This window comes from Platichthys flesus, chromosome 22, assembly GCF_949316205.1.
Source record: "Platichthys flesus chromosome 22, fPlaFle2.1, whole genome shotgun sequence".
In the NCBI taxonomy this organism is placed as follows: Eukaryota; Metazoa; Chordata; class Actinopteri; order Pleuronectiformes; family Pleuronectidae; genus Platichthys; species Platichthys flesus.
The window spans coordinates 7,573,797-7,587,460 of NC_084966.1; the positions used below are offsets into that span (position 1 = coordinate 7,573,797).

The 13,664-nt window shown below is 46.8% G+C and overlaps 1 protein-coding gene across 1 annotated transcript in view; it reads right to left on the reverse strand.

The window, feature by feature from the left end:
• LOC133933426 (prospero homeobox protein 1-like) overlaps window positions 1-12,205 on the reverse strand; it is a 31,478-nt gene extending 19,273 nt beyond the window's left edge. Inside the window, exons 1-5 of the mRNA XM_062380536.1 lie at window positions 11,396-12,205; window positions 8,187-8,604; window positions 7,392-8,015; window positions 5,587-6,852; window positions 1,824-1,931 (exon numbers count right to left, since the gene is read on the reverse strand). Coding sequence (XP_062236520.1) covers window positions 1,824-1,931; window positions 5,587-6,852; window positions 7,392-8,015; window positions 8,187-8,537 — 2,349 coding nt within the window. The 5' untranslated portion in view covers window positions 8,538-8,604; window positions 11,396-12,205. The remainder of the gene's footprint in view (window positions 1-1,823; window positions 1,932-5,586; window positions 6,853-7,391; window positions 8,016-8,186; window positions 8,605-11,395) is intronic.
• Window positions 12,206-13,664: the final 1,459 nt, after the last annotated feature.

The following is a 13,664-nucleotide window of genomic DNA, read 5'->3' on the forward strand; positions in this document are numbered from 1 at the left end:
GAGGTATAACTGGATACTATAATACCCGTCTCATCACCTCATTCTCTCTGAGTTAATGGCAAATCGGACTGGCATGTACTGGGGGCAGGTAGGCTTAGCAACCTTGTGTTTGCCTAGCAACCCGGTGTCCCAGCGACCCTTGTTGCCATGGCACCCGATGAGGATGTGGCACTGCCATGAGGAAGTGATCACCACAGACATGAGCCAAAGGGCAGCTGGTGTGTGTGTGTGGGGGGGGGGGGGGGGGGGGGGGGGGGGCTGCTCATTTGAATACAGTGTCCTGAATCCGTGGAGGAGCCGTATGCTCCTTTACAAAACACACAGCAGCCTGTAAACACAAAACAATCAGCGCCTTTGTTTTAAAGCTGTTGTTCTGTTGTCATCCCTTTCATTTGTTTGTCCTCCCCTCCCCACATTCTCTCCATCATTTTCTCAAAACACGCAACCGCACACACGCACGCACACAGTTTGCGTCGTCGCCGGCCTCCCATCTAACTTCCTTTACTTTCTGTTTTTCTTTTTCCTGATGATTTTATTTACTTTCTTGGCTTTTTGCATGCATATGTCTTTTCTTCTTATTTTGAACCTGTGCATCCTGATATCTGTCAACACTTAAAGTGGGATTATTTGTCTTATTCGTCTTTTTGAAACAGTCTTTCATTTGTTAGCGAGTGATAGTGAAACTGTGTTTCGGGTGAAAAGGAGATAGAGGTAATGGCCTGTGTGTGTGTGTGTTGTGGTGGGGGGGTTACAGTATGTGTGTGAGAGGGAAAGTGGGCGCTATTAACCCCCCTTTCCAACCACAGGCCGATTAAGGCCAGAATCTCTAATTATGCCACAAAGAAGTGACAGACTGGAGCACCCATCTGCGCTTTCTCTCTCTGTCTCTCTCCCTCTCTCTCTCTCTCTCCCTCTCTCTCTCTTTCTCTCTCTCTCTCTCTCTCACACACGCACACACACACACTGAGTAACGGAATAATACACAAAGCAAAATAACTGAACATTATCAGAAATACTCACAAACACAGAAGTGTCCGACAGTGGTGTAAAGCACAATCATGTAAAAATAAAAGCCAAAGTGTAACCGAATCTAGAAAACCAAAAGCACTAACACAAAGACTCGTACCTGTCCAGAACAGTTCATCTGCACCATCTGTCACTATGTGATTTTTGAGGTTCTGATTCTAAAGATGCCTTTTGAATTCCCATCGCCTGACGGTGCTCGCGTGACTTTATCGTATCGCTCCTCACGGCATGAGTCACTTTTTCCTGCTCTGTCTTATATCTGCTTGTACACACACTCACACACACACCGGCGATTTTATCTCGACAGGGCGGACTCACAATGCAAACATGACTTTTTTTTTATATCTAGTTTTTTAAGAATCTATTTCCAACATTCGTGTCCTGTTAACAAAAATGTAGTTAGGCGGTTAAGTTTCATTCTTTTTTACGCTTTTTCATTATAAAACCTGGTGTGTTCATTAATTTCTTGCTTTTTGGTTCATTGTGTGAGATTGTTTGTGTGTTTGTGTGTGTGTGTGTGGCTGCATGGCATTTATCAAGTTTAAGTTGTTTTTCACTGGTTTGAACCTGCTATTAAAAAATAAAATAAACTCTTTATCACCAACAATCTGATGAGAAATAAATACAATCAATTCAGGGTCAAAACAAAGAGTCGGGCGGAAAAAAAGGCACAAAGGAGCTACTTGATATGTAAAAAGGAAAATATGTAATAATTAGACGGGAATTATGAGGGATAATAGATTCATAAAGGAGAAGAAGAAAGGTGCGAGGAAGAAAAGAGGAGGGCAAGGTCTTACCTTGACGTCGGAGAAGAACATTTTGAGCATGTTGGAGGAGGGGTAGCGGGCGTAGAAGAACATCAGCTTGGCTTTCTTCAGGTGGTTGGGAGACAAACCCTCCTGGATCTGAGTGACGTGTTAAGGAGCCAGCGAGCAAGTTGCAACAAATCATTATAAACATTGTGTGACTGAGAGAGGGGCTCCCAAATAAAGACCCGTAGGTGTGAGGGAATCTGAAATGAATAGATGGAAAGATGATAGACTTTTTTCTATTTAAATATTGGAAAGTTCAGAGAAAAGCACGTTGGCAGCGGGTCACTGGGAGCACTGGCCACCTGTAATCAACAGCGCCATTCAACACAGCCACAGCATTTCAGATGGACAATAGTCGAGACCAAGGTCGGGCGATGGGCGCGCCGTTTTACACCGCGAGCAAAAAACAGCAAACACGAGCACCTGCTGGGTTTGGATCAAATCCCACAGTCACTCCTGCATCTCGCCGACTCCGAGGCCCCAATGTCAACCCCATTGTCTCAACAAGGAAAATAATAATTGTGGAGGCCCTGGTTGCAGGTCCATCATAGTGAGTGTGTGTATGTGCAATGTGTGTGTGTGTTTGTGTGTGTGTGTGTGCTTGTGTGACAACAGCTGTGGCCCACCACGCTGCCATTTCCCCACCACATTAACAACCCTATAATCTATCAGAGAAGATGAGGCAATCAATGGAACCCCCTGCAAGGTCAATTAGCACACAGACAATTACACACACACACACACACACAGACACACACACACAACACGCACAAACCCCAGGGGCCCGATATGGCTGGAAAGAGGGACAAGGAAAGAGGGAGAGTCGCATCATCAGCAATCGGTAAAGGAGGGAGAGAAAGAAAGTTAATAAAGTGTAAAGAAGAACCGGGATGGAGCAGCGTCCTGACGGGAAGCAGAGGAGACATTCTAGTTTGGCCATTTTTTCGTCATGATAATTGTTTTATAACAGCCAGAAAGAGCAACTCCAGCTGTCATTGGTTGTTATCACCAGTTACCAGTTGTGATGTTAGTTTATTAAATCTGAGCTACGATGCCATGAGAAGCAACCGAACGTTGGAAACGGCCGTGACACCACCGCACCGCACACTCGGCCTCGATGACTGCCGAGCGCCGAGCTGTGTGTGCATCATTCATCGAGCGGTGGCTACGTCAGGTCAACGGACAACAACACCATCGCCTGGTTAACATTCATACCAACCTGTGTTTTATATGGAAACACACACACACACACACACACATACATACATATACTGAAGCACACACACAGACAGGACTCAGAGTCAACAGGTAGAAGCAGCATCGTAATGAATAAAAAGCAAATATATGTGTGTGTGTGTGGCAGGAGCTAACGTGACTCAGTGAATAAATGAAATGATGTTCCCCCCCCCCCCCCCCCCCCCTCCTCCCCTCCTAATGCTGTGCGGGTTCTTCTCGATACACATCTGTGTGTGTGTGCGTTGTGTGTTTTGTGCAGCGTTCACTGTATCAGCTGTAACTTGACCTTGCTGCCAGGTGTGTGTGTGTGTGTGAGAGAAGGAGACGAGAGCGAGGGGGGGGGGGGTAAATTAATAAATAAAAGGGGGACATCTGCTCAGCTCTGTGGTGAGGATTAAAGATACACGGACCTGAGAGACGGAGCGCGTGTGTGTTCTGTTTTTGTGGTGTTTGTGCGACTTTCAGGTGAAATACGATCGCTGCAAAACACCTTAACCGAGCCGCCGGGCTTCCTTGAAGCCATAAACCCTCGGACGGTGCCATCACCATTTATTCCGACCATGTAAATCAAACAAGAACGCGCTTGTTAAACTAGAGCGGGAGACGAGAACAGCAAAAAGCAGTTGTTGTGAAAACGTTTTGGACTTTTGGAGAAGATAAATAAAACTCTGGGATTGTTTCACTTTTATAAATATTAAATTCAAGTTCAGTCGGCAGTGGGAATATATGTGAATGTTAACATGTGCTGGTCACACAAATCCAATTTTCAATCATCAATTAATCGCTTGTTCATTTTGTCCAGTGTAAAGCCATTCATTTTTAGCTCTGTAAAAACGCAGAAACCTCACGTTTGAGAAGCTGCAACTGCAAAATTATTTTCATATTTTCTTTCAATCTTGTGTTTTAATTTCCTGTTCATCCAAATGAATCGATTAATTAAACCGATCCTCGCAAGACTAAAAGTATTAACTTCATTCAGACCTTCTCTAGAAATACAAAAACTGAATTTGGTGAATGAACTCTTGTTGAAGCAGGGCTGGCAGGGTTGAAGGGTGGCCGGTACCTTTTGAAACATAAATGTCCAATTTTTTGTTTACTCCAAATGAATGGGGAAGCATTTTGGAATGAAACGGCTCAGCGGGATCAAGAGACGTGTCAAATATTTATTTTTATAATTAAAGCAACATCTAAATTGGCTTTGAAGACGACACTGTGATCAAATCCTCATCACAGCGGTGTGAGGAGTTCCTATTTGTCAGGTTCAAAGTCTTATTTTTTCTTTACACTTTGTTCTTCAAACGTGCACGCGTGTGTGTTTGTATGTGTGCGAAGTACAAACACACACACCAGCGCCTGTTTGTGTGCAGAGCGCAGGCAGTGGCCGGGAGAAGCCCTCTGCTGATGAAAGGTTAGAAATGAAAAAAGATAAACAGCTACCTGCAAACACCTGTCCTCATGCATGCGCCATGAAAGGGGGGGTGTGTGTGTGTGTGAGTGTGTGTGTATATGTGTGTGTGTGTTTCCACGTGCGTGTTACGAAAAGGAGGCAAACACCACGCGAACATCTGCCGAGCAACCGAGAGCGAAGGCCAGCGAATGAAAGCAAGTTTCGACAACAAGGGGGTGGGAGACGGCGAGCTAAAAACTGTAAAGAGGAAACCAACGTGTGCGTTTTGGATATCACACTTCTCCTTATGTGTGCCCACAAACACACACACACACACACACACACACATGCTGAAACACACATTTAGACGCTCCCATCAATGAGGCCCAAGCATTCACCTGTCTTTCTGCTGCGCTCTTTGAAATATGATTAGCTTTGAGCTCCTATGTACAAGGTCCTACCCCACACGCAAGCACACACACACACACACACACACACACACACACACACACACACACACACACACACTCACACACTCACACAGACAAAGTGAAATATGATTTGCTTTGAGCATTTATGTACAAAGTCTTTGTGATGAAAGGGAACCAAACGGCACAAGTGTCCCAGACTGTGGGAACAGTGTGTGTGTCTGTGTGTGTGTGTGTGTGTGTTGCCTTTCTCAGCACCTTTAAACACCACAACCTGCTGCACAGACTTAAAAGAGAGAGAGAGCAGTGCGAGACCCGTTTAATCTTACCCCCTCTTGCAAGACCCTGCGTGTCCCTTTTCATCTTCCCCACTTGGCAAAGGGAAACAAGAGGGTTAGACCAGGAACCAATTAATGCAGATGAATTGATGTTTAAGACTCTCTGTGAGGACTGCCGCAGAAGACGTCTCTGTGTGTGTGTAACGTGTGTATTAGCAAAATAGATAGAATGCTATTTTTGTCATGCTCCCTGTAGTTGTCAAAGGTCCATACTTATATTTTGGTCTGCGTGTGTTTGACGGATAGTAACAGGATTAATAATTTGTGGATCTTGTTGACATTTTTTAACATTTAGGGAACAAATATCTGTGAATGGGTTCAAGAATTCATACCCACAGTTCTCACAGTTAGAAGGATACAGTGCTGCCGGAGTAGGGCGAGATGTCAGCAATGTCTTGCAGGTCTCCACACTCAGACTTGATGAGAGCCAGGGACAGACCCTCTGGTCCGTGCTGGTTCGGGGAATTCTGCCGGTGGTGGTGGTGGTGATGGTGGTGGTGACTGAGATGACCCCCTCCGAGGGATGCCATTTTGTTTCGGAGGCTGATCGTTTCCCGGGTCATGTCCAGGGAATCGGGCGAGGACCGATGGTGGTCCTTGGGCCCTGGATGGTAGCCACCGCCGCCCCCGTGCGACCCCAGGTGGCTCTGGAAGGGGTAACCCATGAGGGGAAGCGGGAACGGGTGGCGAAAAGATGGCGGGCTAAAACCGAGAGAGGCCGTGAGCGGAGAGGGATGGAGAGAGGGATGGTGAGAGGGATGGTGGGGAGGAGGAGGCGGAGGAGGAAGAGAGGGGTGGAGGTTCTCTCCTCCGCCGCCTCCGCCACTCTTGCGCACAACCAGCGGCAGCGCCTCTGTTTGGTCGTTCGGCGTCGGCACGCCACTCAGTCTGCCACTCAAGCCTCCAAATGAATCCATCGGGCTCGGGACAATGACATCGCCGAAGCAGTGCAGCCTCTGGTTGGAGGAGTGGTAGTTCGGAGTGGGACTGCCGCCACCGTTGAGGGTGAGGGCCAGAGCGCCGCCGCTATATCGTGAGGGAGGGGTGAGGGAGGGGAGAGGCCCGAAAGGCGGAGGACAGGAAGAGGATGAGTTTGAGGAAGAGGAGGGTGCTGCTGGGGTGCTACTGTGGCAGCCGTGGTGGTGACTGTTGGCCTGCTTGGGCGAAGAGAAGCCCTTGACGACGGTGTCAACGACCTGCGACACAGCGCAGTTCAGCTCCTGCTTCAGTGTCTCTGCTAACTGCCTTCCTCCTCCTCCTCCCCCTCCCCCTGCTGCGGCCCCTCTCCTCTTCATCACCCTTTCTTCATTCCTCTCCTCCTCCTCCCTGCCGTCCACGTCTTCCTCTATTTCTCCATCTAACATCGCCTGCTCACGAAGGAGGGCTCGGGCCCGGTCCAGGAAGAGACCTGGGTCCAGCTCGGACAGCTCGTCATGTCTGTGCCGCCCCCTGGCCCTGTGCCTTTCCTCCAAGCCGTCGGAGCGAATGCTGTCCTCTGACAAGTTACCATCCTCCTCTCTTTCTCCTCCTCGGTCCGCCTCTCCACTTTCGCCGTTCTCCTCCTCTTCCTCCGTCTCGGAGTCATAGATCTGGTAGAATTTCTCCTGAAGTTGCCTCAGTTGTTTCTAATGGAGAAGATAGAGAATATTACAGAGGATGTCTCCTAAAAAATCTAGAGAACCTGTTATCATAACTTTAAATATCAGGTTAGAATAGGAAAGAGAAATGATAACAGTGTAATAGGCCTCAGACACCATTTCTTTTCTGCTTCTTTACATTTACCAAACATCTCATTTACTCATATGTCGGGAGAGGAAAAGCCCTCCGGAGAAATTGTTCTTAAAAAGCTTCTCGATGATTGAGAGGAATACCCCGGCTTTGACACCAAAGCACTGATTTTCTACAGCCACTCTCTGGGTAGACATCCAATATGTATATGGTGTATTTTTTCCATTGCTGCTAAACTTTGAAAAGTCGGCCTTCTTTTAGACCCTGAAACAGGTATCTGCGTATTTTTCAAATGTCACAAGTTGCTCACTAAAAAACCCTGAATCTCTTGATATTTGAAAAAATGTATTAACATTCTTTAAAGAGAATCTATACTGTATGACAGAATCTGCGTTTTTGATTCAAACGTCAATTCTCCATTTCCCCTGCCACCAACCTGCATGTCCTCCAGCTGCAGTTTGAGCTGCCGTCTCTCCTCCTGCCTTTGCTCCTGCCTGGAACACACCAGCTGGGTGAAGCTGTGCTGCTGCTGCGGCAGACGCTGCTTTCTCTTATTCTCCCGGTAAACCTCACCAGCACCACCGACGACCACGGCGCGGGAGCCTGGAGAGCTCATGAGGGAGGGACAGTCGCTCCGGATGTGGCTGTGGTTGCTGATGTTGTGGCCGCTGCCGTCTCCTCTGTGATCATTGCTGCTGTTGCTGTTGCTGCTGCTGTTCTCATTGTGGCGGTGGCTCTCTTGGTTGTGGTCGCCGACGCTGGGCCGGACCAGGGGCGAGTGACTCATGCCGCGGATGATGTTTTCCACGCGGGCGCGTTTTGCGCGAAGGTGCTCGTCTGATAGCCGGTCCAAGTCGAAGGACGAGAGGGAGAGGGCTTGAGAGGGAGCGTGGGAGTTGAGGCCTGAAGGAGGCAGTGGTCGCCCGAAGGAGGAAGAAGAGGGGGGAAGAGGAGGCCCGGGAGAGAGGCAGTCAGACGGGCTGTCCTGGTCGCGGGAGGAGTTGCTGCAGGCATCTTCGGCCTGCATCTCCGAGCCACCACTGGACAGAGCACCACTCCCCTGTAAAGGAAGACGGATTTAGTAAATTCATTATTTAATGGATGAGGTTTGCAGACAGTATAATCGCTTTTCCTGGGTGAGATAGAGATGCAAGGTTTGATTCAATGGCGATCTAAATTGGCGATTAATGGAATTAATGTTTCACGACCAACTGTATGAGTGTGTCTGTACCTGGAAGCCTGAGTCACTCCCTCCATTCTTGCCCATGTTGTTCTTCAGTAGCTGAGAGATGATGGTCACACCGGGGAACGGCATTATGGCGTCTTCATACGAGTTGGTCCTCTTCAGCAACTTCCTCAAGACATTCGACTTCTCGCCATCGCCGCTTGAGCCCCCGTGGCTACGGCTGACCAACGAGCAGTCTCCGTCCTGATCGGGCCCATGCGATTGGTTCATGCTGTCAAACAGGGTGTCCCTGGCGCGGGTGAATATGACGCTACCCACAGTCCTTTTCACCCCGATGTCGACGCGTCGGCGCTTCGTCTGTCTAGTTAGGAGGGTGGTGCTGTCATGATCAGGCATCACGCAGGGCAGCTAACTGGACATGACCAGGGGTCCTCACAGACACATGCAGGACGAGAGGAGTCACCTAGTCAACAACGGGAACAAATGACAGAAACCTCAGTGATTTTCGTTTAAATACAGTGATAGTTTTTTTTCATTTACTACAAATACAGGACAGAAAATGTTAGTGTATTTGTCATATAGAAACAAAAATGCCAACTTTGGGGCCGTTTCAAAACTATTTCCCACAACACAAATAAAACCCTTCTTACAAAAGCAAAGGGAACTCAGCAAAGATCTTCCTAAAGAGGAGTAACACCTGCCGGTAATAACAAAAATAATTTCCCTTTTCCTCCTAACCCCCCCCGAGGGGTAACCTTGATTTCTACATCTTGTGAGAAGCTGTGAAGAATCGACTTTCTTACTGTCAGAGGGCTCTCACTCCACTCTCAAGAAGAAAAGAGATTATCCCCTTGTGTTCATTTTTGTGTTTTGCTTCTTCACGTGATTTCAAAAAATGTAGGTCCTTATCTTACTTTTTCTCCAAAGCGGTGAATTTAAGTCGTTTGTTTTAACCAAAAAGTTACAGTTTAATTAATTCTATTTAAGTTTTCCAAGCGGTGCATCCTTTTATTTTATTATGCAGCAAACGGGATAAATTGATGCTCCTAAAGCAGCTAAAACTGTCCTGTGGGTGGGAAATCGTGTCTCCATTGAGTGAGGCAGTTTCCAAAAGGATAAACTATCAAAACCTAATTTCCTAAAGACTCAAAAGTCTCATGCCAAAATGGAATTTAATCCACAGATGATTTAACCCTTTTCAGCATTTAACAAAGACAAAACCCTGAACATCCCAAAAAGTGTCAACAAAAAGGAAGTGGGACACATATTTGCTCACAAGTACATAGGCAGCGTTTTTTCATGTTACATGTTTGCATCTGTTTTGCAAGGGATTTCAGGGTCAGGTCAATGGAAATATTTCACAAATTCAAGCTGCCTCCTAGAAACAGTTTGGCAGAGCAGCGCCTGCACTCACGGGGAGCCGGGCAGCCTCCAGTCCACTGTTAACAACACACGGTTGTGCAAACGTAACACGACAAGCAGATTTTGAAGGGAGACAGAAGCCGCAAACGTGCTCAAACACACGCTCAAAGGGAATCAAGGACACAAACGAGACGCTTTTGCAATTGCCAAACAACAGGCGACAAAGCGGACCCTGTTGTGTTCCTTTAGGGGCCCTCGCTAAAAATGAAATACTCTCCGAGCAGGGGACGAGGAGGATTAGTTTGAATGTAACTCCGAAAATGTCAGCGTTGTGTACGAGAGGTGTTTCGGCACAGTGGCCGGCGGTGACCCAGATACACACTTGCATACAGTCCATGCATGCATACACACACTGTTTGCGTTATTGGTTTCTTGGCAGTACTCTGGGCAGAGGTCTGGTAGAGGCAGCGGAGGGCAACACAAATAGTTTAGATTAGATGGGGGGGTCATGGGGGGTCCAAAGAGCTTGAAAAGTTTTAGAAATTTGTGTCTGAGGTCAAGCTGGGGGCCTGGCGGTGTAAAAACAGCAAATGTTTCCTGTGATAGGAAGAAAAAAATGAAGTCTTCACGGTCTTTTCCCTGAGCACGGACAGTATTAACTTACAGCACAAAACGTGCAGATACTTTGCTCCGTTCTTTGTTTCAGAAGCAAATCTTCTCACGTTCATGCACATGTGAGCTCCTGTGAGAGGTGAGCAATGAAAGGAGATGTGAGAATGTGTGTGTGTGTGTGTGTGTGTGTGTGTTTGTGGTTTCAGCATCAAAACAGAAACTTTAGATCTAATCTGGATTTTGAGGAGCAGGAAAAACTCACTCTGCAATTGAAGGGGAAATGGGAAGTAACTGATGAATAACTGTAAAAGGCACGTTTTGATTTACAAGCAATGCAAGTATGTGGTGGCTCCTGGGTAAATTAATGTATCGTTGTTCCATGAACGGTGACGGTTTCATCTAAAATGCCTTACACCTCATATAATTACTTCTGGCTTGGAATGAGAAAAGGGGAAAAACGGGGTCAAAGTGATTTTTTGGAATTCAAACTTCATAATTCAAAAGTCATAATTTACAGACATTTTACTTTGCTGCTGAAAGGACTCTTCTTGTTTAGATAAAGTCGCCAAAATAAAATGCTAAAGGAATCACCCCCTCGTTATTTCTCCCTGTTCCTGAGTGTGTGTGCGCTCTGGGCAGAGAGCACCGCTGTCCAGAGACTGGCAAGCTGTTACTTTTACGCACGGCAAATACGCAGAGATGGCTGTCATCTCTCCAAACAAGAATTATAGTCCAAGGTGAGGACACAAGCAGCAGCAGGACAAAGTCCACCTGAACTTAAACATGCTGTTAATTATTTTATCATAAACAAATAAAGTTTGCTTTTAACTAGAAAATAGCCAAAACAGTGATAAGATTAAATTAAAACCGATTACGTGCGTTTGTGACATATCTGGATGATGTCTACGTGAGGTTTTGACATTTTACCTCTTATCATATTTCATTATTTTAATTTGATAAACAGAACACGAGCTGCGTGATGTTAAAGCTCATCTCTGCGTTCAATGACCAGGACATTTAAAAAGGCACAACGACAGCAACAGCAAACCCAAAGCTCCGCGTTAATGTCAAAAATAAACTTCTGACCCGCAGAGCCGCGAGAAGCCACAAACCCTCCGAGGCTGACGCGCAAGAAGCCAAATAAAAGAAACCCTCTGGATTGCGTGGAAAGAAACAGTGGAAGTTAAGTTGCACCGAAAAGCCCACGATGCGCTCGGACAAATCACACACAAACGGACACAAACACACGCACAAGATATAAACAATAAGTTCGTACGTACTTTTCTCCGGAGGAGCGTGTTTTCCCAAAGTCGGTCCGTCGAAGAAAAGGGGGCGAACGCAGGAGACAGATCCGCACTCGCCGTTGAGATCAATGCCGTAATTTTACCACGGCGAAGTGGAGACGTATGAAGGGCGTGCGTGCGCGCGGGCGTGAGCGTGTGTACGGGAGGGAGCGAGAGAGAGAAAGGGAGAGATATAGAGAGAGAGGTTGCTCTTGTGCGCCGCTCTCCTCCCGGGATGGGAAGTGTGTTGTATCGAGCGCACCGTGTCTCTTCGGCTCTGACCGACTGCAAGACTCTCAATAAGGAACGAGGGGAGACGCGCGTGAAGGATACGTGAAGACGCTGCGTCACCGGTCCCGGAGTGAGGTAACGCCTCCACCTGACCAATAAGGAAGAGGAGCCAGAGACGCTGGATTTTATTTATAAGGAGCGACCCCCCCTCCCGGAAAAACGGCAGCGCGCAGCCCAGATTGCACAGGGAGCAGGAGGAGAGAGGAGCAGGCAGAGGAGCAGGCGGACAAGTCAGGTTCACCAACTTTTCTCATTTACGGAGAAAAAACTTTGTTGTATCAATATCTTTACATATTTAAAGGACATAACTAAAATCCCTTTGTCCCCCCCAATGTAATCCAATATTTCCGTCTATGCTGAATTTCATCTCAGTTTTTGACACAACGTATTCGATACCTGATAGACAAAGTGAATCCAACAAATGCACTTGTGTCATTTATATAATTTATTGAATTGTTTTCCCGCTCTTACTGTATGTTCCTGTTGAGATGTTTACACTGCATGCGATGCTTTTAATAAACTTGAGATGGAATCAATTTGGTCTGTTTCTTTTTCATTCATTTTCGGACTTTTGGTGCAGCTGTAATCGCGTGCGCGCACTTGGAAAAACATTCGGCCGCGTCTTTACGCAGCTCCTTGTCAATCATAAAGTTGCTCACATAGAGTAACATATTTCTAGTGGGGTGGATCTCCTCTCCCCTCCTCATCGGGAGTCGGGTAAAACTCCGGGGCTGTCAGTGCTTGGCTCAAGGACACGTCTGCAGGAGGAGTCTCACCTCCACTAATCCAACATTTTAGAAGACAACACTCAGAGGCCTCTATAGACTGGATTTTATTAAGTCTCTTCAATGCGTAAACGTGTGGTTTCACTTGCCAGAATTTCCCTGGAAGACTCTGCGCTTTTTAAGAGAGTTTGGCCTGATTAAATAAAATCGTAAAGATGATGGAGTCGTGTCTCCTCCGTCCATCGTGTCTGGAGTCCGATCGTCGAATAAAAGCCAGAGCGAGGACGCGCCAGGTGAAAAATCTACAAGATGGATAACGGAGAAAAACACACACACACACACACACACACACACACACACACACACACACATTTAAGCGCAGAGGATCTTTCAGGGAAGTTAATCAGAATAAATCACACTCAGAGGAAAACGCAGTGGATGTTAGATTCTGCATCTTTGTGTACATGAGGTGGAAAACTCGGCAGTGACGCATAACTTCTCCAGATAAACGCAAGAAATAAACAGAATAAATGTGCGATTTTTTGGTATTTTACGCATAAAGTTGTGCGTAAAATTGTGAGTAAACGTGCCGGTATTAACTGTGTGTTTTTTTAATGTAAAGGAATGTCAATGCGCTCCGTGTGTTCGTGTGTCTGGAAAAAAAAATCATCTTCTTAATAAAACTGTAAAAATCCAATTTATTGAGATGAAACAATTTTTTTTTTTTTTAAACATGCTGTTTTTTAAACAAGGTCGTTGGAAAAAAATGAATACGGATATTCCTCCATTATTTCTCACAATTAAATATCCGAGCAGGCTCAGGACCGCGCACGGCGGAGCCACTCATGCAGCAGCTCATCCTCTTAACCCAATTACGCACGGGATTCATCGGCGTTTGCACGAAGTTATACAATTATTTTTGAAGTGCTCGTGTGGGTCGATTTACAGCAGAAGAGAAAACGTTGAAGCCCCAGAAATGTCCCGAGGAGACCGAGGTGTGCTTCCTGCCCGCACAGGTTGTCCTCGCACGCATGAGACAAACAGGGCCCCGTTTGTTTAATGATCTCTTTCCAATTATTTGGCCCGGACGCAGCAGCCGAACCCTCGCCACGAAGCAGCACACGGAGCCCCCTCCTCCACTTAACAATGTGCTGAGAAAAGCTGTGACCCCATTGCAGCCACCGTGCCGCGGGTGATGCCGTTTTGTAGTTCGGTAACTTTGACGTGAACTTGAGGGGGAGAATACGCGC